At 51.7% G+C, this 26,746-nt stretch overlaps 2 protein-coding genes across 46 annotated transcripts in view; one reads left to right on the top strand and one right to left on the bottom strand.

Annotated features, from left to right (window-relative positions):
• CTTN (cortactin) overlaps window positions 1-11,750 on the bottom strand; it is a 37,879-nt gene extending 26,129 nt beyond the window's left edge. For 4 of the 37 annotated variants that reach the window (XM_035263646.3, XM_078341702.1, XM_035263652.3 and 1 more), the window contains exons 1-5: window positions 10,407-10,807; window positions 5,903-6,020; window positions 4,867-5,007; window positions 2,617-2,703; window positions 2,411-2,484 (exon numbers count right to left, since the gene is read on the bottom strand). In XM_035263646.3, the coding sequence (XP_035119537.3) occupies window positions 2,411-2,484; window positions 2,617-2,703; window positions 4,867-4,869 (164 nt within the window). In that variant the 5' untranslated portion in view covers window positions 4,870-5,007; window positions 5,903-6,020; window positions 10,407-10,807. Of the gene's footprint in view, window positions 1-2,410; window positions 2,485-2,616; window positions 2,704-2,992; window positions 3,188-4,866; window positions 5,008-5,902; window positions 6,021-10,406; window positions 10,808-11,306 lie in introns of those variants that run through there. The other 33 variants (XM_054241186.2, XM_078341700.1, XM_078341706.1 and 30 more) reach the window with 11 other exon arrangements.
• The window catches only part of LOC128929126 (uncharacterized), a 73,480-nt gene continuing 57,606 nt past the window's right edge, over window positions 10,873-26,746 (top strand). For 5 of the 9 annotated variants that reach the window (XR_013523590.1, XR_013523587.1, XR_013523585.1 and 2 more), the window contains exon 1: window positions 10,873-11,273. Coding sequence is in view for 1 of the 9 variants with exons in the window: in XM_078341716.1 (XP_078197842.1) it covers window positions 11,121-11,273 (153 nt within the window). In the remaining 8 variants the exon portion in view is untranslated. Of the gene's footprint in view, window positions 11,931-26,746 lie in introns of all 9 variants that reach the window. The other 4 variants (XR_013523586.1, XR_013523588.1, XR_013523589.1 and 1 more) reach the window with 1 other exon arrangement.

Below are 26,746 nucleotides of genomic sequence, written 5' to 3'. Positions count from 1 at the left end.
TTGAAGGAAGGAAGAGGAAAATGGGAACAAATCAATAAAACAGATGCGCATCTTTGCCTCCTGAAATAAATAAGAACAGGTGACACTGTCTTCATAAATGTGGAAACCTGCTTGTTCACCAGTTCTCTCCCTGCACTGTGTTTCCTGCCCATCCTGCTGGCTGGTCCACCCACTTCGGCAGCCCCCAGTGAGATGCGTGCTCCGCAGGAGAAGGAACACAAATCTGGGCACAGTGGGATCATCCCAAATCCCCGCTAAAGACGGCTCTTCTGAAACCTGAGCTTTGTTTCACACAGGGAAAATAGTAAGCTAGTCTGTAATCATCCAGAGGTAGAAGGGAAACAGAGGCTGAGCTGCCTTTCTCTAACCACTGGCAGAAGTCCACTGGTGCTGAACATCTAGATGGTTCGTCTTTACTTGAAGTACTCCAGCTTTTCATACATTCAAAGAGAGAGGAAAGTGGTTCCCAATTCAACATCTAAACACCATTAAAAACTTTTTAATATAACCGATAATGAAACAGATCAAAAGATGCAGTCAGTATCTGGCAGGCCGGACACAGCTGTCATTGTGAGACCCCACAGTGGTATAAAGGCCACCTTCGCATCAGACTTTTTGCTCAGGAGACACCAGGCTGCCACCTAACATCTGGACAATAATCCTAGACCTGAGGATGAAATACAAACCAGGCTTGGAAACCACCCAATACCCTTATGAGCAGGGGAAAGAAAGACACCACTTCTAAAACCTGGGAAGGCCCCAGAGCATGAAACATGGTCTTATTCCCCACACGTTCCTCTCTGAATCCTGACCAATCCACAGGCTTTTGTACTGGACAGTTCTGTTCTTAATCCAAGCCACCCTCCAAGACATGTCTTGAAGCCAGAGGGAACAGGAGAGATGAGAAGAGGTATGACGACTCAACGAATTCGGGCGTCTGCCTAACCCCACAGCACACACCCAAGGCTGCAGTGGACTCTGAGTCAGCCCCATTCCAGTCTCCTGCCCTGGGCAGCCACATGGCCCTTGGAGTTCTGAAGCTGCTTCTGTGGAAGGCAGTGTGCTGAGCAAGCCACTAAAGCTTGTGTATAAAAAGCCAGCGTGGCCGGGTGCAGTGGCTCACACCTGTAATCCCAGCACTTTGGGAGGCTGAGGCAGGAGGATCGCCTGAGCTCGGAAGTTCGAGACCAGCCTAGCCAACATGTGAAACCCATGTCTACTAAAAATACAAAAAAAATTAGCCAGGTGCGGTTATAGGCGCCTGTAATCCCAGCTACTCGGGAGGCAGGAGAATCACTTGAACCCAGGAGGTGGAGGTTGCAGTGAGCTGAGATCGCACCACCGCACTCCAGCCTGGGCGACAAGAGCGAAACTCTGACAACAACAACAAAAATGCCATTGTGGCCAGGTGCAGAGGCTCACGCCCATGATCACAGCACTTTGGGAGGCTGAGGCAGGAAGATCACTTGAGCCCAGGAGTTCAAGACCAGCCTGAGCAACAAAAGCAAGACCCTGTCTTTACAAGAAATAAAAGAACTTAGCTGGCCACGGTGGCACACACCCATGGTTCCAGCTCCTCAGGAGGCTGAGGCAAGAGGACTGCTTGAACCCAGGAAGTCAATGCTGCAGTGCGCTGTGACTGCATTACTGCACTCCAGCCTGGGTGACAGAAAGCCCCTGTGAGGACTGTGCCTGAATCTTTCTCAGCTGAAGGGACCGTGGCCAAGCCAGACAGTCTTCCCAGGGTTCTGAGGCGGTCACCGGGTCAGTGGTGCTACCTGCACAGCCAGGGAAAAGGAGGGCACACTCTGAACCCAGCGTGGTCTAAAATAGAAGTCTGAGCACATTTTATAAGTTACTTTTATCTGCATTTCCTGACGGAAAAAACGGCCCCAAGAGCTGGCATTTGAGATAGTGCTGAGTGGGAGACAATGGCGGGGCTCACTCAGCTCCCGACTCCAGAGCTCACAGTACCTCACTACTACCACAGGATCATTTCCAGAGAATTGAAAAGGGAGGGACGTTTAAGGTCTAAGGGACTCGGACATCCCAGGCTTCAGAAGCCTCGCACTTATAAGGTAGAGCTCTGGGAAAACATGCTCCCTGATAAGAGCCACAATGCTGAAAGCAGATGCTCTAAAATTATAAGTATGGAAATGTTTGCCACGGGAACGTAAACATTACTGAGCACATAAGTACCTACATGCACACATAGAAACACCTATGTTACGTATGTGCATATATGCGTGTGTGCCTCATATTTGTCTACTGTATGGGTATCAGGTCAAGGAGATACGAGTAGGTTCCACCCAGGCTATCCCTCCACAGACGACCATGGCTAGAGGCCCTGCTACAGCCCGGCTCCCCCGCAGAGGGGCCCTCAGGAGGCGGCGGCGACGACGACTCTTACTTGATGTGCTCCTGGTGCCCGGAGCCCTGCACGGTCTTGGCACCCCAGCGTTGCTCCTTCTCACTCACATCGTTCTGAAAAGAAAAACGGCCGGTAAACCCCACAGCCCGGATTGTGACACAGACAAACCACCACCCCTCAAAGGAAAACCCAGAAGAGCCATTTCCACTTGCTGAAAAAGGAAAGCAAAGGCTGGCGGCTCCTACCACAAAATCGGGGTCGGTCTCCCAGTCGTCGGCTCCCGCGTCATCCTGGGTGATGGACACAGCGTGGCCTGCCGAAGCTTTCCACATCTGAAAGAGCAGCCGGGGGAGGGTTACGAGGCCTCAGGGGCGCCATCCAGAGGCCACAGAAGAGCCCTTTGGCCAAAGCTACTGAGATTCTAGGCAACCCAGGTGGACGAGGCTGCAGGCCAGCCAGTTCCTTCACGATCCCTAAGCCCGAATGACAACCACAGGAGTGAGAGAAACTCCTCGGGGCTCTAACGCTGCCATCAACTGCGTCAGAAATACACTGGAAATACTCTTTGGCTTCAACGCAAGTGAGAAAAGTTCTGGAAAATGAAGTCGGGTGTGCACTTACTTGATTGATTAAGAATATATGCGTGTTCTGCTAAATCATGATGACTCTTGTTCCAAGCGAAAATAAAGGCACCATTTGGGATTGCACGTTACAACACGCTCAACGTTACCAATGGTCAGTCTCATGGTACGTGTGTTTTTACCACCATTTTTTTAAACAACAGCATCCATTTTGATTTCAAGTGCTTACTGAAACTGTAACAATAATTTTCTTAATTCAGTCTGACAGTATAATAAAGGTTTCAAGTGGTTTACTGGAGAATTGCTTCACCCTGTACTTGGGAGGACACAGGAATATGAAATGCCACCTTCCCCTCTGCAAGTGGGCAGTCCCTTCCTCTCTCAGCACTTTAAGGCTGGAAGGTTTCCCCTGTCACAGAGAACAATGGCACATCTGTGAACCCTAATAAGATAATTCTTTTTGTAACTGCAGTGGTAAAATCTAAACTTTCAAGGGTTTTTTTTTTTTTTTTTAAAACTATGTATTAAAAGAACTAATTCCTTTTCCACAGAAACAGCAATACAATTTCACATAGGCCACAGAGCAACTGAGAGATTATTTTAAATCAAACCAGAAGCTGCGGCCAGGGGTCTGAACCCAGGACACCCAATTCACTTTTTCTCAGGCACCATGTTGGGACTGGAGTCCCTGGGATCAGGACAGGACAAAAGCCCTTCGCAGCCTGAGAATGTCCTATCTGGCTCCTCCTCCTCCAGCCTGGCTGGGTCTCAAGTCCAAATCAAAAGTGACAGTGAGGGGCCAATCAGGACACTGTGCTCTTAAATTTCTAACGCAACTTTGTCTCTCGGGCAAGGACCGTCTGACCCAAAGACAGGACCAACAAAGCCCCAAAGCACAGCAAGAATTTCCAGAGAGATCTGCTTTTGAGAGGATTTTAGAGAGCAGATGAACTAGAATCTTAGAACTGAAAGGCACGGCCCGACATGGTGGCTCACACCTGTAATCCCAGCACTTTGGGAGGCCAAGGTGGGCAGATCACAAGGTCAGGAGTTCAAGACTAGCTTGACCAACATGGTGAAACCCCGTCTCTACTAAAAATACAAAAAAATTAGCCTGGCATGGTGGCAGGCACCTGTATAGTCCCAGCTACTAGGGAGGGTGAGGCAGGAGAATCGCTTGAACCCGGGAGGCGGAGGTTGCAGTCAGCCGAGATTGCGCCACTGTACTCCAGTCTGGGCGACAGGGCGAGACTCCATCTCAAAAAGAAAAAAAAAAAAAGAACTGAAAGGCACAAGGGCACAACCAGTCAGTCTAGTCCCAATGCCCCATTTATAAATGAAGAAAAGGCTGCAGGAAAGAGAAATGGTATGCTCCGCCTCCAGTTGCCCCATGGCACCACGCTGCCCGGGCTAAGGGGTTGCCCATCTGTGGGACTTCAGCTGCCTATGGTTCCAACCCCTGAGGAAGTGGCCATAGGAAAGAAAGGACGGGAGTCCCTGCAGGCCTGGCCAGGTCGACCTTCACCCCCAAGTCACAGGTGAAAGAGGGCAGGTGTCTTTGCCTGTAACTTTTTCAGGCTCATCAGGGAAAGATTAGAAGGGCATTCTCTACCAATCTTCCCGAAGGCAGCTTCACTGGGGGCGGGGTGGACACTGCAAGCTTCACAGTCCCATGCCTGGGGGCCCCCACCCACTTTCAGGGGTGGCGAAGGGGCCAGATTTCCCCCTCAGGGAAGACAGGAATGCGTTCTGTTCCTCAGTTCCAGAGTTTTCTCCAACTGTCTCCTCTAGGTCATATACAACAGAAACGACTGTTTTTTACAATGAAATTTCCTTTCAGAAAATTATCACTCTCCCAGGAAATCCAGAGCAACAGCAACCTCCCGTTTCCTGTCGATGGGTTTCTGCCCTTACCATCCACAAGAAAGAATGTCAGGATGTTCACAACACACAAGCACCTTTCTTTCCGCTGGGAGATAAAAGGCTGTTCACAAAGCTCTGTTTAAAACCCGGCAATCCAACGAGGAATTTCCAGGCGTCGGGGAACGATTTCGTCTGTAAAAAGATTAAGGGTAAAAAGCTCAGAAGGCTGTCTATTGATCGGCTCCCTGGGCAAACCCTGCTGTGTAGAGATCTTTTTAGAATACTTCAGAAATCCTCCCAAACGTAACAAGGTTTTGTAATGAAATCTCAAAGGAGGATGGGAAGATCTGCATTTTACTAATGGAAAAGTTCAACACAGAGAAACTAAAGAAGAAAGTTTTAAAAGATTTCTAACTACATGATGCTTCTTATTAATGCAAACAGAAATTATTGCCTCAATTGCTAGTACACATTTACTGTCTGCTATAATTCTTACAAGTTTTTGCTCTTTATTCATACTAATTAATGACACTAAAATAAAATAGTTACTGTGAGCTTTTTACAAGAATAATATAAGAAAAGCACTCCTTGAGAGGATCATGATATGGCTGGGAGAAGAAACCAGTACGGTGACATCTATGAAGACGTGAGTGTGGCAGCTGGAGAGCCGAGAAGTAGGTTGTATTCTAATGCACATATACAGTTACAGCGCAGGGAGCAAGACTCCAGTTCCCCAGAGGGTGGCCAGGCACATGACCCCTTCCCTGGGACCACACATCAGCCTCAACTGGACACCACACACTGACAAATGAAATCCCTTTGTCCCTAGGAACAAGCCGGTCTCAGGCAGAGCAGTTTCTCATGCATTAGGAACGAGGGGATGGCACTTGGCTGGCCCTCCCAGTAATTAATTCATTTCCTATCTGGTTCCTGACCCAAGTATTTGCTCTGTCTCTCTCCCGAGTTCTCTTTGGCAACCCTAACTTCTAGAATGCTTGGTACATTCTTGTTACTGCAGTTACTAGTACAATCAGCAAGCATCTATACAACTCTGCCTAAAAAACTAGCCAGGCACGGTGGTGTATACCTGTAGTCCCAGTTACTCAGGAGGCTGAGGAGGGGGACATGCTTGAGCCCAGGGGCTCACGGGGGCAGTAACCCATGATCACACCGCTGCACTCCAGCTTGGGAGACAGAGGGAGACCCTGTCGGAAAAATAAATAAATCATAACGTAAAAACTAGAAATCTACTCATGTGCAGCTTAGGATAGGCTCAAATCTACGATTTTATCCCCTCAATATTTGAAATTTTAAAAAGTCACAAAAATAAGCAACAGATAACAAGCTTGATTGTTTTATGGATCCAAAGATAATGCCTCTAGACCCCTACCTCAAACCATACAGAAACACTAACTCAAAAATGAACTGAAATCCTAAAAAGATGTAAACTGTTGTGACTTTGAATTTGGCAACAGTTTCTTAGATATGATACCAAAACTTAAGAGGGGAAAAAAATAAATTGTACAAAATTAAAAACTTTGTGCTTCATCAAGGTGACAGACGATTCTCTGAGAGAAAACTGTTTGGAATCATATATCCAGAATATATACAGGAACCCTTATAATTCAATAATCAAAAGGGCAAATAACCCCATTTAAAAATGGGTGAAGGACCGGAAGAGACATTTCTTCAGAGATACACAAATTGCCAATAAGATCAGGAAAAGTCTGTTCAATGTCATTAACCATCAGGGCAATGCAAATCAAAACCACAGCAACAGCCCACCTCACACGCACTGGGATGGCAAAAATGAAACAGACAATGACGAGTCTCAGCAATGGTGTGGAGAAACCGGAATGCTCACAGATTGCCGATGGGAATGGGAAACAGAAAAGGTCTGGCAGCTCCTCGGAAGGTTAAACGCAGGTACCATATGACTCAGCAACTCCACTCCTAGGTCCACACCCAAGAGAAATGAAGGTAGAAGCACATAAAACTTGTACCTTAGCGTTCAGAACAGCACCATTCATAGCAGTCAGAAACAGGAAACACTCCACAAGTCCATCAACTGCTAAACAGACACATGTCACCTGGCCTACCTAACACAAAGGTGTTTTATTCCGCCACCAAGAGGAATACAGCACTGACACCTGCTACAGAGGGAATGAACCTCAAACACATTACGCAAAGCCAAACCACACACACAAGACTTACCACATAGTATATGACTCAATTTCTATGGAACGTCTGGAGCTGGCAAATCTACACAAACAAAACATACAGTACTGGGCGGACAGTGGTGGTGGTCGGGAGGTCATGGCTAAAGGGTACAGTTTCCTTATGAGGTGATACAATCATTCTGAAACTGACTGCAGTGATAGTTGTACAACTCCATGAAGATACTAAAAACCAGTGGGTAGTACACATTAAACAGGTGCACTGTATGACATGTGAATTATATCTCAATAAAGCCGTTACAAAAAATCCTGTTCAAAAGATGGCTGGGCACGATGGCTCACGCCCGCAATCCTAGCACTTAGGGAGGCCGAGGTGGGCAGACTGCTTGAGCAGCCGCCCACTGCACTCCAGCCTGGGTAACAGAGCAAGACTCCATCTCAAAAAACAAACAAAAAAAAACTGTTCAAAAGAAGATAATGACTCTGTCCAACCTCATTAATATTAAACCTTCCTTGCAAACGTCAGTGTACAAAGCAGGACTACACCAACGTGAAGTAGTCTTGCTCTGTCGAAACAGAGTGGAAAATTCCTGTTTTTTTTTTTTTTTTCTTTTTCAGACAGTCTTGCTCTGTTGCCCAGACCAGAGTGCAGTGGTGCTCTCTCAGCTCCCCGAAACCTCCATCTCCTGGGTTCAAGCAATTCTCCTGCCTCAGCTTCCCGAGTAGCTGGGATTACAGACATGCGCCACCACACCCAGCTAATTTTTTATATTTTTAGTAGAGATGGGGTTTCATTATGTTGGCCCAGCTGATCTCCAACTCCTGGCCTCAAGCGGTTTGCCCGCCTCAGCCTCCCAAAGTTCGGGGATTACAGGCACAAGCCACTGCACTCAGCAGCACCCCCACTAGCAGCTTTTTTTTTTTTTTTTTGAGACAGGGTCTTGCGCTGTGGTACAGGCTGTAATGCAGAGGCACAATCTCAACGTAACCTCTGTATACCAGGTTCAGGTGAGTCCCCCACCTCAGCCTCCCAAGTAGCTGGGACTACAGGCATGTACCACCACCACCAGCCAATTTTCCTATTTTTAATAGAGTTGGGGTTTCTCCATGTTGGCCAGGCTGATCTCGAAACTCCTGGGCTCAAGCAATCCACCTGCCTTGGCCTCTCAAAGTGCAAGGATTAGTGGTGTAAGCCACCGAGCCCAGCTGAAGAATGTTATACATGACAAGACAGAACTCTCTCTCCAGCATCAGCCTTCCATTAGCCTCAGCACCTTTGGCAGAGGAGGAGCAAGGAACCAAAAAGGCACTCGGCAGCCAAAATCGTGATCACAGACACATTCCCCACACCACACTTACTCAAGGGAAACCCCGCCCATTCTCATTCCCAGCACTTCTACCATTTACGCAAATGCAGTGCGTGAGCAGATGGGGCGGGCCTGGCCTGCTCACAGAGCACAGTCCCTGCTCTTGGCTGTCCCAGGCCACCGGAATACTGCAACACAAGGCAGTAGCCAGCACTCACAGCAATTCGCTCTCAAGGACACCTGTTTCTGAGCACCTACTGAAGACCTGAATTGCCAATTATGTGCACTGTCATTGTAAAAGTGTTTTAAAAACAAGTCCATCAAAATGCTACAATTAAAAGTCAGCTTTAAGCAAGGTGCGGTGGTTCACGCCTGTAGTCCCAGTACTTTGAGAGGTTGAGGCGGGCGGATCACAAGATCAGAGGTTCGAGACCAGCCTGACCAACATGGTGAAACCCGGTCTCTACTTAAAAATACAAAAATTAGCTGGCCGTGGTGGCACACACCTGTACTGTCAGCTACTCAGGAGGCTGAGGCAGGAGAATTGCTTGAACCCGGGAGGCAGAGGTTGCAGTGAGCCAAGAACACGCCATTGCACTCCAGCCTGGGCAGCAGAGCAAGAGTCTGTACTCCGTCTCAAAAAAAAAAAAAAAAAAAAGGCAGCTTTAGCTGGGCCCAGCTACTTGGGAGGCTGAGGTGGGACGATCACTTAAGGCCAGCAGTTCAAGGTTGCAGTGCGCTAGATGGCACCTGTGAAGAGCCACTGCCCTCCAGCCTGGGGACAGGGTCTTTCTCTGTCACCCAAGCTAGAGTACAGTGGTGCAATCATAGCTCACTGCAGCCGCCAACTCCCGGGCTCAAGAGATCCCCTGCCTCAGCCTCCCGAGTAGCTGGGACTACAGATGCCCACCACCATGCCTGGTACATTTTTCTTTTTCGGTAGACAGAAGGCCTCCCTATGTTGCCCAGGCTGGTCTGGAACTCCTGGACTCAAATAATCCTCTCACTTTAGCCTCCCAAGGTGCTAGGATTACAGGTGTGAAACACTGCACCCCGCCCCAGGCCACAAGAAACTTATTTTCAGTAAGCTTTAGCAGACCGTTAGCTTCCAGTTCCAGGGGCCCTAATATCAAAACAACCCTGCCTCCCCAACTTTTTATTCTCATAGGTCCTCGATTCCCACTTAAAAGACTCTTCCTGGTTCCTTGAGTATCTGGCGAATACTTCTCTAACCAGAGGAGAAATAGGACGGACTCAGTGCTCTGGAGCCGGTGACTCACCCACACGGTCAAACATGGGACTGGAGACGGGGCCAGCGCCCCTCCTTCACCACAGCCTTGAGGGCTGCGGTATGGATCATGCCTTAAGGACCTAGTGGGTGAAGTCCCCCCAAGAGAGCCTGTGCAGCCAAGTCAACACTGAGCCCAAAGGGAGCGCATGGGATTCCAGGGAGCGCTCATCGGATACCTGCGGAGCTTCCTTCAGCAGAAAATCAATTCCTTCCTAGAGGGCCAGACACTGTCCCCTCTTACCCGAGGCCTTCCAGTACCGGGCATCAGGCACCCGTTAGACTATCCAGATGATGGAAACGCAAGGAACAGAAAACCCCAAAGCACCTTTCTGGTGATTTCAAATACACCCCGAAGGAGGAACGGTTCCAAATTTAGAGCCTCACGACAAGCTACAGCCGCGCCTCGCTGCCTCCACTGACCTGATTGCAAAACCTCCGCTCAGGTGCGGGCCGGGAGGATCCCCAGCTGCTCGCCGGATCCCACAGTGAGCCCCCCAGAGCTGCGGACCCCTTCCCTCCGAACCCCAATTCCCTTCCCTGGACCCCTCCTCGGCAGACCCCAATCCCCTCCCTCGGACCCCTTTCTCTCAGACCGCTCGCCCTTTCCCTAACACGCCTCCCTCACCTTCCAAGGCCCCTGGAAACCCGGCCCCCTACGCTCGGATTCCCGAACCCCACAGGCCCAACTCTCCTCCCTCAGGCCCCAATCCCCTCCCCCTCGGAACCCATCCCGGTCTCCTATTCCCTTGGACCCACGACCCCTCCCAGCCTGGCCCCTCTCCTGCCCTGAAGCCCTCGGGGACCAGGGACCCTCACCTCAGAGCTGGGACCCCCGTTTGGCCGCTCTCTAACCTTCTCCGCGGACCCCCAGCCCCGAGCCCTCCGCGGACCCCAGCCGGATCCTCGGGCCCAGATCCGACCTCGTGGCCCTCGCGGACCCCCGGCCTTCGCCCGGCCCCGCCCCAGGCCAGGAAAGCCTGGCCGCTCTGCCCCAGCTCCCGAAACCGCGAGCGGAAGAGCGGTGAGACCGCTGCGGCCGTCGCTTCCTTCCCCTTTTGCGGCCCGACGACGCCACAGGACGGGGGCAGAAGAGCCAGGTCTGCCGCCCGGGCGGACGCCGCGCTCGCTCACCGCCGCCGGGGTTCGGTCTGGCCCGGGTCGGCCCTGGCTCCCGCCGCGCCCTCCGCTCCCAGGCGCCAGGCTCCACTTCCGGTTCCGCGGCGGGGGGCGGGGCCGCATCCGGGTCCCCTTGCGGCTCCGCCCCCGCCCCCGCCCCGCCCCCGCCCCGCTCCCGCGTCCCGGCCCGCACGACCCTCGGGTTCCGCCCGCAGCCTGCGAAGCGCGAGCCCGGCCCCTGGCGAGCCTGCAGGGCGCGCCGGAAAGTAGCGTCGCGCGCCGAAGAGGGGCGCCGAGAAGCACACAGCCCGCGGCGGGGGCTCAGGATCCGCGGCGCTTACGGGGGCCGGGAGAAGGAAGCCAGCCCCGGGCGACGCGCGGACCCTGAGCCCGGGGGCGCCGAGCCCCTTCAGCATGTCTCCGCCTTCCCTCCGCTCAGCCCCAGCGTCGCCCCATCGCGCGCACCCAGCGGTCCTCGTCCGCCCGCTCACAATGCACCCCTGCAGAAAGGGCCACATGGGTGTCAGGGACGCGAGCCCGAGCCGCAGGGACCCAGCAGCCTGGAAGGTGAGTGAGGCGTTAAACCGCGTGGGTTCTCACCCGGGAGATGAGATACGTGCCGGCAAGTGAGAGTTTCGTGACATCGTCCCGAAGAGAAGCACCTCGGACCCCAGCCCATCTGGGGGACCAGAGGTCACTTTGGGCAATTCACATGTTAGCCAAGGTGTGACAGCCCCATAGGAGTGAAGGGAAGGAGGGAAGAACTTTCCAGGCGGGGAAATCAGCAGGTTCCGAGGCGCCGAGGCAGGGACGGCCGTGCAGCAGGGGAACTGAAGGAGGCTCAGCTCAGCTTGGCAAGAGGGCCGCTTGTGCAGCCGAGCCCGGTCATGCAGAGGCCGAAGGAGTGCAGAGAGGACCTCGGTCTTTATTCCGGGAGTCGTGGCAAGTTCCTGGAGGCAGTTAAGCACATAAGAGGCGTCAGTGAAGTCTGTGCCAGGAGCCCTGACTCACGCCTGTGATCCCACCACTTTGGGAGGCCGAGACGGAAGGATCCCCTGAGGCCAGGAGTTTGAGACCAGTCTGCCCCGCCCAGTCTCTAAATAGATAAATACATCATGAAGTTTGAATTGTAATGAGATCACTCTGTCTGCTGTGTGGAGAATGGATGGGAAGAGGGCCAGGTAGAGCCTAATGTAACCAATTCGTGCAACCCTCTGGCGGCAGGTAAGATGGGGAGAAGCATGTAGAGAGCTAAACTGTCACATGTGACGATGGGGTGGGAGTGCGGGTGGCGGAAGGAAATGTCAGCTGTTGACCATTTTTTAAAGGGAAAGCCATGACTTTCATACACATGTAAAGTGAACATGTCAAATATTTAATTTAACTCAACGAATACATCATAAGATTTTACGAATTGTTTAAAGAATTTGGCCAGATGTAGTGGCTCACGCCTGTAATCCCAGCACTTTGGGAGGCCAAGGCAGGAGGATTGCTGGAGGTCAGGAGTTTGAGACCAGCCTGGGCAGCATGACAAGACTGTCTCTATGGAAAAAAAAAAATTTTAATAAAAAAATTAGCCAGGCATGGTGGTGTGTACCTGTGCTCCCAGCTACCCTGGAGGCTGAGGCAAAAGGATCACTCCAGCACGGACAACGGAAACCCTGTTTCAAACAAAAACAAAAATGAAAAACGAAACGAAAAAACCCAAAGAAGTCAAAAGAATGAATTTGCAGAAACGAGTCTGTCTCCAGTGCCATGGTCAATTGCATTTAACTGGACACAGCTAATTTACGTTTTCTGTGGACAAAGATTGTTGGCCAGGCTTGTAATCCCAGCCCTTTGAGAGGCAAGGCCAGGAGTTCAAGACCAGACTGGGCAACATAGCATCTCTGAAAAAGAAAATTTTTTTTTTTTTTTTTACATTGCAGACTTTTTTTCTTTCTTTAATTTTTGGAGACGGGCTGGAGTGGAGTGGCGCAATCATGGCTCACTGCAGCCTCGACCTCCAGGGCTCAAGCAGTCCTCCCACCTCAGCCTCCCTAGTACCTGTAGCTGGAACTACAAGCACATGCCACCACGCTTGGCTAATCTTTAAAAATATTTGTAGATACTGGGTCCTACAGCTTTACAAGCCGGAAATCGTTTTTGTAAGACCAGATTTGTTGACATATAATTCACAGAAAATTCAGTACACCCATCTCAGTGTTTTGGGGGTTTTGTGCAGTATATTCACAGGGTTGTACAGCCATCGCCGCAGTCTAATTTTAGAACATGTACCCCCTGCAAAAGAAACCCTACTCATCAGCAGTCAGCCCCCCTGCGTCCCCTGTCTCCCCGCCTGAGCAACCGTGAATCCACTTGCGGCCAGTGAGGTGGACATTATTGCTTCCATTTTACAGAGAAGGAAAGCCAAAACTCACAGCTGACTTTTCAGCAGGAGGGCAGTGTTTGTGGTTTAGAAAGTCCAGTCTGCAGCCGGGCACGGTGGCTCACACCTGTAATCCCAGCACTTTGGGAGGCCGAGGTGGGCGGATTCCAAGGTCAAGAGATTCAGACCATCCTGGCCAACATGGTGAAACCCCATCTCTTCTGAAAATACAAAAATTAGCCAGGCGTGGTGGCACATGCTTGTAATCCCAGCTACTCGGGAGGCTGAGGCAGGCTGAGGTCCCAGATATTCCCTTGAACCTGGGAGGTAGAGGTTACAGTGAGCGGAGATCATGCCACTGCACTCCAGCCTAGTGACAGAGTGAGACTCCATCTCAAAAAAAAAAACACCAGTCTGCTGCCAGGTGAAGGGCAGGCTGCTTCAGAGTGGCTCCCAGGGAGAAAGGGGTGGCGCATTCTTCCACATGCCCATTGTGCTCCTTCAGGAGAGTGCGGCAGAGACCCGAGGCTGGCCACAGAGGAATTACATAGACAATGTCAAATTTGCAAAGCAAAAAGTATAGCTGTGCTCAGAAACAAGTAGCGCCTAGGCACAGTGGCTCATCCCGGCAATTTGGGAGGCTGAGGCGGGTGGCTCACTTGAGGTTAGGAGTTCGAGACCAGCCTGGCCAGCATAGTGAAGCCCTGTCTCCACTAAAATTACAAAAAGAAAAAAGAAAAACAACCAAAAAAATAGCTGGTAGCTGGGGCACGGTAGCTCATGCCTGTAATCCCAGCACTTTGGTAGGCCGAGGCAGGCAGATCACCTGACGTCAGGAGTCCGAGACCAGCCTGGCCAACATGGTAAAACCCCGTCTCTAATAAAAATAGAGAAGTTAGCCGGGCATGTTGGCAGGCGCCTGTAATCCCAGCTGCTTGGGAAGTTGAGGCAGGAATCGCTTGAACCCAGGAGGTGAAGGTTGTAGGCTGAGATCGCACCAGTGCACTCCAGTCTGGGCGACAGTGTGAGACTCCATCTCAAAAAAAAAAAAAAAAAAAAAAAAGAAGTTGATACCTCTGTGAGCCAGAAATGAAGAGAAATGCAGAGTGCTGGAGTGCTGAGTGGGCCTGGAACTGAAAGGTGCTGGGCAGGGGTCACCCGTGCTTGTAAAAGAAAGCTGAAAAGAAGCACACAGCCAGGGGCGCACCAGTGGTCCCAGCTACTTGGGAGGCCGAGGCAGGGGGTAACCACTTAAGACCAGCTGGAGCAATGTGGTGCGGTCCTGTCTCAAAAGCTAAAACAAAGAAAATTTTAAAAACCCAGGTAGCCAAAGAGGGATGTCTAAACAGCCTTATGTCCAGGATCTGAGCAATCCAGTCCCCGACTTGGGGTGCAGATGGGACCTGGGGCATTCGCACCACCAGGCAGGGCCATGGGACTCAGCACACAGGCGACAGACGTGACTGTCCACCCAGCCCCCCGACTCTCCATGATACTAAGTGGGCGGGTGGATGTGGCTGTCCAGCTCTACTCCATTTCCCAGCTGCCCTCGGAGGTAGGAGCTGCCACGTGGCCAGGTTCTCGCCCATGGAACGTGAGGGGAAGTGACATGCAAGGCTTCTGAGCCTGGACCATCATACCTCCCGGGGCTGCCCCCACCTCAGATCAGCTGCCCAGGCTACTGCAGCACATGATGACAAACTCAGGGCCTCAGACGACGCAAGTGCACGCTGTTCAGTTCCGGAAGCCGGAAGTCCGAAACCTGTTTCATGGGCTGAAGTTAAGGTGTCTGTGAGGCTCGTTCCTTTTGGAGACGAGCCCAAAAGGGGAGGCTCCTTCTGTGGCCTCTTTAGTTCCTGCATCACTCAGACCCGTGCAGTGGTCTGCACACCTGTTTTCTCTCCATATGGATACGTCTCTTTGCCTCCCTGTTACAAGAACACTTGGGATCGCATTTGGGGCCCACCCAGAATATCCAGGATCATCTTCCCATCTCAAGATCCTGATTTCGTCACATCTGCCGACTCCTTTTGGCCATGTAAGCAACACTCAGGTGTTCTGACGGTTAGGATGCAGACATATTTGGAGGCCATTATTCAGCCTGCCACCGGTGACAGCCGTGACCTTGGAAACCGTGTTGAGGACGGCAGAGCCCACCAGCCTGCATCCCTCCACGACTGCACAGAGCAGAGCTTCCTGACTGTCCCTTTCTCCTCCTCTGTCTGACCTGGACATACACCCTGGCCTGTGACCTGAAAGCGAGAGAAAATCCTGCTGTGTTTAGGAGACTTGTGTTTGGAGTCCGTTTGTCCCTGATGTTTAGCCTACCCTAACACAGAGAGGTGGAGGCAGCTGCAGGACGGGAGACGGGCAGCGTCACACACAGTGAGGAAGAGAGAAAATGAAACATTTCCTACCTAAAACGAACCTAAAATATAAGTTCCAAAGCAATTGTGAAACTTAATACTAAATAAGACAGCCAAAGGCCAGGCACAGTGGCTCCACGCCTGTAATCCCAGCACCTTGGGAGGCTGAGGCAGGCAGATTGCTTGGGCTCAGGAGTTCAAGACCAGCCTGGGCAATGTAGTGAGACCCTGTGTCTACAAAACGTTAAAAAATTAGCCGGGTTGGTGGCCTGTGCCTATAGTCCCAGCTGCGTGGGAGACTGAGGCAAGAGGATCAGCTGAGCCCAGAAGGTCAAGGCTGCAGTGAACCATGATTTCACCACTGCACTCCAGCCGGAATGATAGAGGGACACCCTGTCTCAAAATATAAAATCAGTAGGAAAGCTGATACCGTGAGCAATGGAAACATGAATTCTTGAAGTTGAATTTTATATATAGAATGCGAGAATGATTTTCAAAATGTATGTTTGGAACCAGGCCCATGTGGCTCATGTCTGTAGTCCCCGCTGCTCAGAAGGCTGAGGCGGGAGGACCCCTTGAGCCCGGTTGTTAAGAGTTCAAGGGTGTAGTGAGTTATAATCATACCAGCACACTCCAGCCTAGGTGACAGAGTGAGTCCCTGACTTAAAAGGGACCTGAGCACAGTGGCTCACACCCGTAATCCCTGCCCTTTGGAGGCCAAGGCCGGCGGACCACCTGAGGTCAGGAGTTCGAGACCAGCCTGGGCAACATGGTGAAACTCTGTCTCTACTAAAAATACAAAAATTAGCCAGGAGTGGTGGTGGTTGCCTGTAATCCAAGCTGCTTGGAAGGCTGAGGCAGGAGAATCGCTTGAACCCAGGAGGAGGAGGTTGCAGTGAGCCAGGATTGTGCCATTGCACTCCAGCCTGGGTGACAATAGTGAAATTCCGTCTAAAAAAAAAAAGGGAAAAAGTCACCCAGATTGTCAACGCACTGAATCAAAAGAAGCAATAAATCTTGGTTTTTTTTTGCCGTTGTTTTCTCTACGGCAGAGGTCCCCAACCCCTGGGCCACAGTACCAGGACAGGTCTGTAGCCTGTTAGGAACCAGGCCACACAGCAGGAGGCGAGTGGCTGGTGAGTGAGTGTTATGACCTGAGCTCTGCCTCCTGTCAGATCCGAGGTGCCATTAGAGTCTCCAAAGTGCAAACCCTGCTGTGAACTGCACATGCGAGGAGCCTAGATTGCACTCCTGAGAATCTGATGCCTGATGATCTGAGGCGGAACAGCCTCCTCTGGAAACCACCACACCCTGTCTGGAAAAACTGCCTTCCATAAAACCAGCCCCTGGCCAAAAAGGTTGGGGATTGCGCTCCAGCCTGGGGACAGAGTGTAGATTGTACAGAACGTAGATTTCCCCTAAAAGAGAACACTTTGCAGTGTTGTTTCACAATATGTCAAAGAAATCTACGGAGGGTAAAAGACTGATTTCTTTCAGGGTCTGCTGGCATGGATGCTATCCCAGAATCAGGTCGGGGTTTGGGAGTGCACAGAGTCTGTTTTGTCACTCAAGATGTCAGTGCTGACCGGTTGTGCCTGAACTCCAGCGGGAGGAGGGTACAGTTAGGCACCTCCGGCCCCACACAGTGGTCTCAACTAGCTCTTCAGGTCTCTTGTTTTTTGTTTGTTTTTCTTTCTGAAACAGAGTTTTGCTCTTGTTGCCCAGGCTGGGGTACAGTGCTGCCATCTCGGCTCACTGCAACCTCCACCTCCCGGGTTCAAGCAATCCTCCTGCCGCAGCCTCCCAAGTAGCTGGGGTTACAGGCATGTGCCACCACACCCGGCTAATTTTTTTCTTTTTTTCTGAGATGGAGTCTCCCTCTGTCGCCAGGCTGGAGTGCAGTGGTGTGATCTCGGCTCACTGCAACCTCCGCTTCCTGGGTTTAAGCGATTCTCCTGCCTCAGCCTCCCGAGTACCTGAGACTACAGGTGGATACCACCATGCCCAGCTAATTTTTAGTAGAGACAGAGCTTCACTATCTTGACCAGGATGGTCTCGATCTCCTGAGCTCGTGATCTACCCACCTTGGCCTTCCAAAGTGCTGGGATTACAGGCATAAGCCACCATGCCCGGCTTCTAATTTTGTATTTTTAGCAGAGACAGGGTTTCTCCATGTTGGTCAGGCTGGCCTCAAACTTCTGACCTCAGGTGATCCGCCCACCTCAGCCTCCCAGAGTGCTGGGATTATAGGTGTGAGCCACTGCACCCGGCCGTTTCTTTCAGATTTCTTTGAAATCCTCTTGGCCAAGGGGAGGGGTCTATTCAGTTGGTTGGGGGGCTTACAGTCTTACTTTTGGTTTGTATACAGACTCTGTGGCTGTGTAATTGTCAGAGGCCCGTGAACCAGAGCAACTCCATCATGAGCAGGAGCTGGGTAAAATGAGGCTAAAGCCTGCTAGGCTGCATTCCCAAACCGTTAAGACATTCTAAGTCATAGGGGTTCAGCACAAAATACAGGTCAGAAAGACCCTGCTGACAAAACAGCTTACAGTACAGAAACTGACTAAAACCCACCAAAACCAAGACAGCAATGAGAGTGTCATCCGGTCGTCCTCACTCCTACACTCCCACCAGCGCCATGACAGTTTACAGGAAGTTACCGTATATGCTCTAAGAAGGGGAGGCACAAATAATCCACCCCTGGTTTAGCATATCATCAAGAACTAACTGTAACGATGGGCAGCCAGCAGCTCTCAGGGCCGCTCTGTCTATGGGGTAGCCATTCTTTTTTTTTTTAAGACAGGGTTTCACCGTGTTGGTCAGGCTGGTCCCGAACTCCCGACCTCACATGATCCACCCGCCTCGGCCTCCCAAAGTGCTTGGATTACAGGCGTGAGCCGCCACGCCTGACCAAGTAGCCGTTATTTTATTCCATTACTTTCTTAATAAACTTGCTTTCACTTTACTCTGTGGACTCGCCCCGAATTCTTTCTTGCACGAGATCCAAGAACCCTCTCTTGGGGTCTGGATTGTGACCCCTTTCCTGAAACAATAAACCGTAAAAGGTGGTGGTGTCTGTCCACTGCTGAAACCTTTCATCATGCTCATGACTGTGAGTCCGAAGTTCAGACAGGGCCCATGGGGGCGGCTCAGCTTCATTCCGACGGTCTCCGCTGGGAGGGCTCATCCAGTCGGCTGTGGCTGCCGTGAATATCGCGTCTCTGCGTCTGGGCCTTGCTTCTGACTGCTGGATACGCCCGAATGGCTTCGTCTCCCGGCGTGGCTGTGGGGACTGGCGTGTCCGGGTTGGCCTCTTCACCTGTGTGGCTGGCACTTAGAATCGGACGGCAGGAGCGGCGGGAGACAGACCGCAAGCAGCTCTGTCCCATCCTTCCACGTGGCTAGCGTGAGCGTCCTCATGCAGCATGGCAGTCTTGGAGTAGGAAGACTTCTTACTCGGTGGCTTGTTTCTTTCTAAACGAGAGTTCCACAAAGTCCAGACGGAAGCTGCAAATTGTGCTGTGACCCAGCTCCAGGTCTCAAAGTTACATCTGCTACATTCTTTTGGTCAAGCAAGTCACTAAGGCCAGCCCAGGTTTAGGGGAGGGGCGTTAGAATCTTACCTTTCGCTGGGAGGAGTAGCAGAGAATTTGCAGCCTGTCTTCAATGTTTTGTTGTATACTGTGTGCATTTCATCAAGTCTAAACCTTGGCCCTCTGAGGGTTTTCTGAAGAATCACTGGCAAGAGGCGCATTGGCTGATGGGAGAAAAAGGCAGACACACGTTTATTTACCGTGTGTAGACAGGAGCCTTCAGAGTGGAGACCCAGCCCCCAGAGAGGTACGGAGGCTCATCCAGGCCTGTCTAACCTGCCTTATTTTGTTGTTCTGTTGTTTTAGGCTTTTAGCAGCCCAAAGCCATGGTTTTTAGTTTCTGTCTCTAGTGATAAATTGAAAAGAGGGATGAGGGAGGGGCTTTAATGGCCCAACCAGAAATGGAAACTAAGAGATACAGGAACTGTGTTCTCTTCTTGGACACCCCTGTCGGGTCTTGAGGCTACAGAATGAATGAGGGCTTGGATCCTGGCAAATCAGGTTCTGGGAGCGGGGGAGGAAGAGGCCTGGCTAGCCAGCGGGGTCTTGTAACAGAGATGAAACCTCACAAGTAGAAGTCATCAGAGATGATAAACGGCTCTTTTCAGACCTTTCAAGGTGTTCTGTGCTCAGTTAACCTCTCCTAGATCCAGGGAAGGCCTGGCTGCACTGACGGAGATTCTCTACAGATGTGAGTTTCCCTGACAGTACACTGTTTGGCAGGGCCACTTAATCTGCTGGCCCTGTAAGAGCCATTTCAAAATAATGTCAGAAATACAGTTTGGGGTAAATGTTTCTGTTGTTGTTGAGACAGTCGGGCTCTGTTGCCCAGGCTGGAGTGCGGCAGGGTAATCACAGCTCCCTGCAGCCTCCACCTCCCAGGCTCCCCTGCGTAGCTGGGGCTACAGACACACACCACCACGCCGGGCTAGTTTTTGTATTGTTTGGAGAGATGGAGTTTTGCCACGTTGCCCAGGCTGGTCTCGAACTGATGAGCTCAAGCGATCCACCTACCTCGGCCTCCCAAAGTGCTGGGATTACAGGCCTGAGCCACTGCACCCAGCTTGGGGTAAATTCTTTTGATTTCCTTCCGTGTCATTGCTTGTAAGAAACATCCTAATTTAAGATGCCAAAATGTGAAAAAATGGCCACAGTGAGGAAGGAGGCCCTTAATCACCCTTAATCCTCAAGCATCTGAGACCGCTTTCCCCTGGCCTTCTGCATTGCGTTTCAATAGGAAAGGTAAAACATAGCAGACCGGGGCTGCCCTTAAGCCCTGGAGATGGCAGGCCTGGTACGGAGGGATCTTTCCAGAAGGCATTGTTTTTGCTTAAACACGATCAGACCCCACCTAAGTCACGCACCCACGTCTGCTTCGTGGATCAAGACCTTTTCACCTGTAACTTCTAAGACTAAGCCGCTGCTCCACTTCACTCCCAGTTCAGTGTTGGAAAGGTTTGTTTGCGGCCGTTCCGGCTCCAGCAGCAGAACTGATGAAATGCAGTGTGGATGGGGCGTGCTGGGTTGTGATGTACAGTATTTCAGCTGTGGGCTGCAGTCAGAGTTTGAAACTGGGCAAAGTTACCATAACAAAGTGAAGGGGTAAGAAGCAGCATTCTCAGACATCCAGAGACAAAGACAGTTTGTCACATAGAGGGTCTGCCTGAGACAATTATTAGAAATTGTCGGCCAGGCATGGTGGCCCACGCCTGTAATCCCAGCACTTTGGAAGGCCGAGGCAGGTGAATGATGAGGTCGAGAGTTCAAGACCAGCCTGACCAAGATGGTGAAACCCTATCTCTACTAAAAATAATGCAAAAAGTACCTGGACGCGGTGGCAGGTGCCTGTAATCCCAACACTTGGGAGGCTGAGGCAGGTGAATCACTTGGACCTGGGCAGCAGAGGTTGCAGTGAGCTGAGATCATGCCACTGCACTCCAGCCTGGGTGACAGAATGAGCCTTGGCCACACACACACAAAATTTTTTTCTGTATTTTCTTTTTGAGGTAAGGTCTTGCTGTATTGTCCAGCTGGAGTATAGTGCACAGTTGTAACTCACTACAGCCTCAACCTCCAGAGCTCAAGTGCTCCTGCCACCTCAGCAGCCAGAATAGCTGGCACCACAGGCATGTGCCACCACAACCTGCTAATTTTAAATTTACTGCAGAGGCAGAGCCTCACTACATTGCCCAGGCTAGTTTTGAACTCCTGGCCTCAAGCACTCCTACAGCCTTGGCCCCCAAAAATGTTGGGATTACAGATGTGAGCACTGTGCTCAGCAAACGTTTTATTATGGGAAATCTCACACACGTGCAGGTGGATTAATAAACTGTTGTGAATGCATCGCGCATCCTCACGCACACGTGCAGGTGGGTTAATAGTGTGAAGGCATCGCGCATCCTCACGCACATGTGCAGGTGGGTTAATAGTGTGAAGGCATCGCGCATCCTCATGCACATGTGCAGGTGGGTTAATAGTGTGAAGGCATCGCGCATCCTCACGCACATGTGCAGGTGGGTTAATAGTGTAGTGAATGCATCGCGCATCCTCACGCACATGTGCAGGTGGGTTAATAGTGTGAAGGCATCGCGCATCCTCACGCACACGTGCAGGTGGGTTAATAGTGTAGTGAAGGCATCGCGCATCCTCATGCACATGTGCAGGTGGGTTGATAGTGTAGTGAAGGCATCGCGCATCCTCACGCACATACGCAGGTGGGTTAATAGTGTAGTGAAGGCATCGCGCATCCTCACGCACATGTGCAGGTGGGTTGATAGTGTAGAGAAGGCATCGCGCATCCTCACGCACACGTGCAGGTGGGTTAATAGTGTGAATGCATCGCGCATCCTCACGCACACGTGCAGGTGGGTTAATAGTGTAGTGAAGGCATCGCGCATCCTCACGCACATGTGCAGGTGGGTTGATAGTGTAGTGAAGGCATCGCGCATCCTCACGCACATGTGCAGGTGGGTTAATAGTGTGAATGCATCGCGCATCCTCACGCACACGTGCAGGTGGGTTAATAGTGTGAATGCATCGCGCATCCTCACGCACACGTGCAGGTGGGTTAATAGTGTAGTGAAGGCATCGCGCATCCTCACGCACATATGCAGGTGGGTTAATAGTGTGAAGGCATCGCGCATCCTCACGCACATGTGCAGGTGGGTTGATAGTGTAGTGAAGGCATCGCGCATCCTCACGCACATGTGCAGGTGGGTTAATAGTGTGAATGCATCGCGCATCCTCACGCACACGTGCAGGTGGGTTAATAGTGTGAAGGCATCGCGCATCCTCACGCACACGTGCAGGTGGGTTAATAGTGTGAAGGCATCGCGCATCCTCACGCACATGTGCAGGTGGGTTAATAGTGTAGTGAAGGCATCGCGCATCCTCACGCACATGTGCAGGTGGGTTGATAGTGTAGTGAAGGCATCGCGCATCCTCACGCACATGTGCAGGTGGGTTAATAGTGTAGTGAAGGCATCGCGCATCCTCACGCACATGTGCAGGTGGGTTAATAGTGTGAAGGCATCGCGCATCCTCACGCACATGTGCAGGTGGGTTAATAGTGTAGTGAAGGCATCGCGCATCCTCACGCACATGTGCAGGTGGGTTAATAGTGTGAATGCATCGCGCATCCTCACGCACACGTGCAGGTGGGTTAATAGTGTGAATGCATCGCGCATCCTCACGCACACGTGCAGGTGGGTTAATAGTGTAGTGAAGGCATCGCGCATCCTCACGCACACGTGCAGGTGGGTTAATAGTGTGAATGCATCGCGCATCCTCACGCACACGTGCAGGTGGGTTAATAGTGTAGTGAAGGCATCGCGCATCCTCACGCACATGTGCAGGTGGGTTGATAGTGTAGTGAAGGCATCGCGCATCCTCACGCACATGTGCAGGTGGGTTAATAGTGTAGTGAAGGCATCGCGCATCCTCACGCACATGTGCAGGTGGGTTAATAGTGTGAAGGCATCGCGCATCCTCACGCACATGTGCAGGTGGGTTAATAGTGTAGTGAAGGCATCGCGCATCCTCACGCACATGTGCAGGTGGGTTAATAGTGTGAAGGCATCGCGCATCCTCACGCACATGTGCAGGTGGGTTAATAGTGTAGTGAAGGCATCGCGCATCCTCACGCACATGTGCAGGTGGGTTAATAGTGTGAAGGCATCGCGCATCCTCACGCACATGTGCAGGTGGGTTAATAGTGTAGTGAAGGCATCGCGCATCCTCACGCACATGTGCAGGTGGGTTAATAGTGTGAAGGCATCGCGCATCCTCACGCACATGTGCAGGTGGGTTAATAGTGTAGTGAAGGCATCGCGCATCCTCACGCACATGTGCAGGTGGGTTAATAGTGTAGTGAAGGCATCGCGCATCCTCACGCACATGTGCAGGTGGGTTAATAGTGTGAAGGCATCGCGCATCCTCACGCACATGTGCAGGTGGGTTAATAGTGTAGTGAAGGCATCGCGCATCCTCACGCACATGTGCAGGTGGGTTAATAGTGTGAAGGCATCGCGCATCCTCACGCACATGTGCAGGTGGGTTAATAGTGTAGTGAAGGCATCGCGCATCCTCACGCACACGTGCAGGTGGGTTAATAGTGTAGAGAAGGCATCGCGCATCCTCACGCACACGTGCAGGTGGGTTAATAGTGTAGAGAAGGCATCGCGCATCCTCACGCACACGTGCAGGTGGGTTAATAGTGTAGAGAAGGCATCGCGCATCCTCACGCACACGTGCAGGTGGGTTGATAGTGTAGAGAAGGCATCGCGCATCCTCACGCACATGTGCAGGTGGGTTGATAGTGTAGTGAAGGCATCGCGCATCCTCACGCACATGTGCAGGTGGGTTGATAGTGTAGTGAAGGCATCGCGCATCCTCACGCACATGTGCAGGTGGGTTGATAGTGTAGTGAAGGCATCGCGCATCCTCACGCACATGTGCAGGTGGGTTGATAGTGTAGTGAAGGCATCGCGCATCCTCACGCACATGTGCAGGTGGGTTGATAGTGTAGTGAAGGCATCGCGCATCCTCATGCACATGTGCAGGTGGATTAATAGTATAGTGAAGGCATCGCGCATCCTCACGCACATGTGCAGGTGGGTTAACAGTGTAGTGAAGGCATCGCGCATCCTCACGCACATGTGCAGGTGGGTTAATAGTGTGAAGGCATCGCGCATCCTCACGCACATGTGCAGGTGGGTTGATAGTGTAGTGAAGACATCGCGCATCCTCACGTACATGTGCAGGTGGGTTGATAGTGTAGTGAATGCATCGCGCATCCTCACGCACATGTGCAGGTGGGTTAACAGTGTAGTGAAGGCATCACGCATCCTCACGCACATGTGCAGGTGGGTTAATAGTGTGAAGGCATCGTGCATCCTCACGCACATGTGCAGGTGGGTTGATAGTGTAGTGAAGGCATCGCGCATCCTCACGCACATGTGCAGGTGGGTTGATAGTGTAGTAAAGGCATCGCGCATCCTCACGCACATGTGCAGGTGGGTTAACAGTGTAGTGAAGGCATCACGCATCCTCACGCACATGTGCAGGTGGGTTAATAGTGTGAAGGCATCGCGCATCCTCACGTACATGTGCAGGTGGGTTGATAGTGTAGTGAAGGCATCGCGCATCCTCACGCACATGTGCAGGTGGATTAATAGTGTAGTGAAGGCATCGCGCATCCTCACGCACATGTGCAGGTGGGTTAATAGTGTAGTGAATGCATCGCGCATCCTCACGCACATGTGCAGGTGGGTTGATAGTGTAGTGAAGGCATCGCGCATCCTCACGCACATGTGCAGGTGGGTTAACAGTGTAGTGAAGGCATCACGCATCCTCACGCACACGTGCAGGTGGGTTAATAGTGTGAAGGCATCGCGCATCCTCACGTACATGTGCAGGTGGGTTGATAGTGTAGTGAAGACATCGCGCATCCTCACGCACATGTGCAGGTGGGTTAATAGTGTGAAGGCATCGCGCATCCTCACGCACATGTGCAGGTGGGTTAATAGTGCAGTGAAGGCATCGCGCATCCTCACGCACATGTGCAGGTGGGTTAATAGTGTGAAGGCATCGCGCATCCTCACGCACATGTGCAGGTGGGTTAACAGTGTAGTGAAGGCATCGCGCATCCTCACGCACATGTGCAGGTGGGTTAATAGTGTGAAGGCATCGCGCATCCTCACGTACATGTGCAGGTGGGTTGATAGTGTAGTGAAGACATCGCGCATCCTCACGCACATGTGCAGGTGGGTTAATAGTGTAGTGAATGCATCGCGCATCCTCACGCACATGTGCAGGTGGGTTAATAGTGTAGTGAATGCATCGCGCATCCTCACGCACATGTGCAGGTGGGTTAATAGTGTGAAGGCATCGCGCATCCTCACGTACATGTGCAGGTGGGTTGATAGTGTAGTGAAGGCATCGCGCATCCTCACGCACATGTGCAGGTGGGTTAATAGTGTAGTGAAGGCATCGCGCATCCTCACGCACATGTGCAGGTGGGTTAATAGTGTGAAGGCATCGCGCATCCTCACGTACATGTGCAGGTGGGTTGATAGTGTAGTGAAGGCATCGCGCATCCTCACGCACATGTGCAGGTGGATTAATAGTGTAGTGAAGGCATCACTCATCCTCACGCACATGTGCAGGTGGATTAATAGTGTAGTGAAGGCATCGCGCATCCTCACGCACATGTGCAGGTGGGTTAATAGTGTAGTGAAGGCATCGCGCATCCTCACGCACATGTGCAGGTGGGTTGATAGTGTAGTGAAGGCATCGCGCATCCTCACGCACATGTGCAGGTGGGTTAACAGTGTAGTGAAGGCATCACGCATCCTCACGCACATGTGCAGGTGGGTTAATAGTGTGAAGGCATCGCGCATCCTCACGTACATGTGCAGGTGGGTTGATAGTGTAGTGAAGACATCGCGCATCCTCACGCACATGTGCAGGTGGGTTGATAGTGTAGTGAAGGCATCGCGCATCCTCACGCACATGTGCAGGTGGGTTAATAGTGTGAAGGCATCGCGCATCCTCACGTACATGTGCAGGTGGGTTGATAGTGTAGTGAAGGCATCGCGCATCCTCACGTACATGTGCAGGTGGGTTGATAGTGTAGTGAAGGCATCGCGCATCCTCACGCACATGTGCAGGTGGATTAATAGTGTAGTGAATGCATCGCGCATCCTCACGCACATGTGCAGGTGGGTTAATAGTGTAGTGAATGCATCGCGCATCCTCACGCACATGTGCAGGTGGGTTAATAGTGTAGTGAAGGCATCGCGCATCCTCACGCACATGTGCAGGTGGGTTGATAGTGTAGTGAAGGCATCGCGCATCCTCACGCACATGTGCAGGTGGGTTGATAGTGTAGTGAAGGCATCGCGCATCCTCACGCACATGTGCAGGTGGGTTAACAGTGTAGTGAAGGCATCACGCATCCTCACGCACATGTGCAGGTGGGTTAATAGTGTGAAGGCATCGCGCATCCTCACGCACATGTGCAGGTGGGTTGATAGTGTAGTGAATGCATCGCGCATCCTCACGCACATGTGCCGGTGGGTTGATAGTGTAGTGAAGGCATCGCGCATCCTCACGTACATGTGCAGGTGGGTTGATAGTGTAGTGAATGCATTGCGCATCCTCACGCACATGTGCAGGTGGATTAATAGTGTAGTGAAGGCATCGCGCATCCTC

The sequence above is a fragment of the Callithrix jacchus genome, chromosome 10 (assembly GCF_049354715.1).
Source record: "Callithrix jacchus isolate 240 chromosome 10, calJac240_pri, whole genome shotgun sequence".
NCBI lineage: Eukaryota > Metazoa > Chordata > Mammalia > Primates > Cebidae > Callithrix > Callithrix jacchus.
This window is presented reverse-complemented; position numbering and strand designations above follow the sequence as displayed.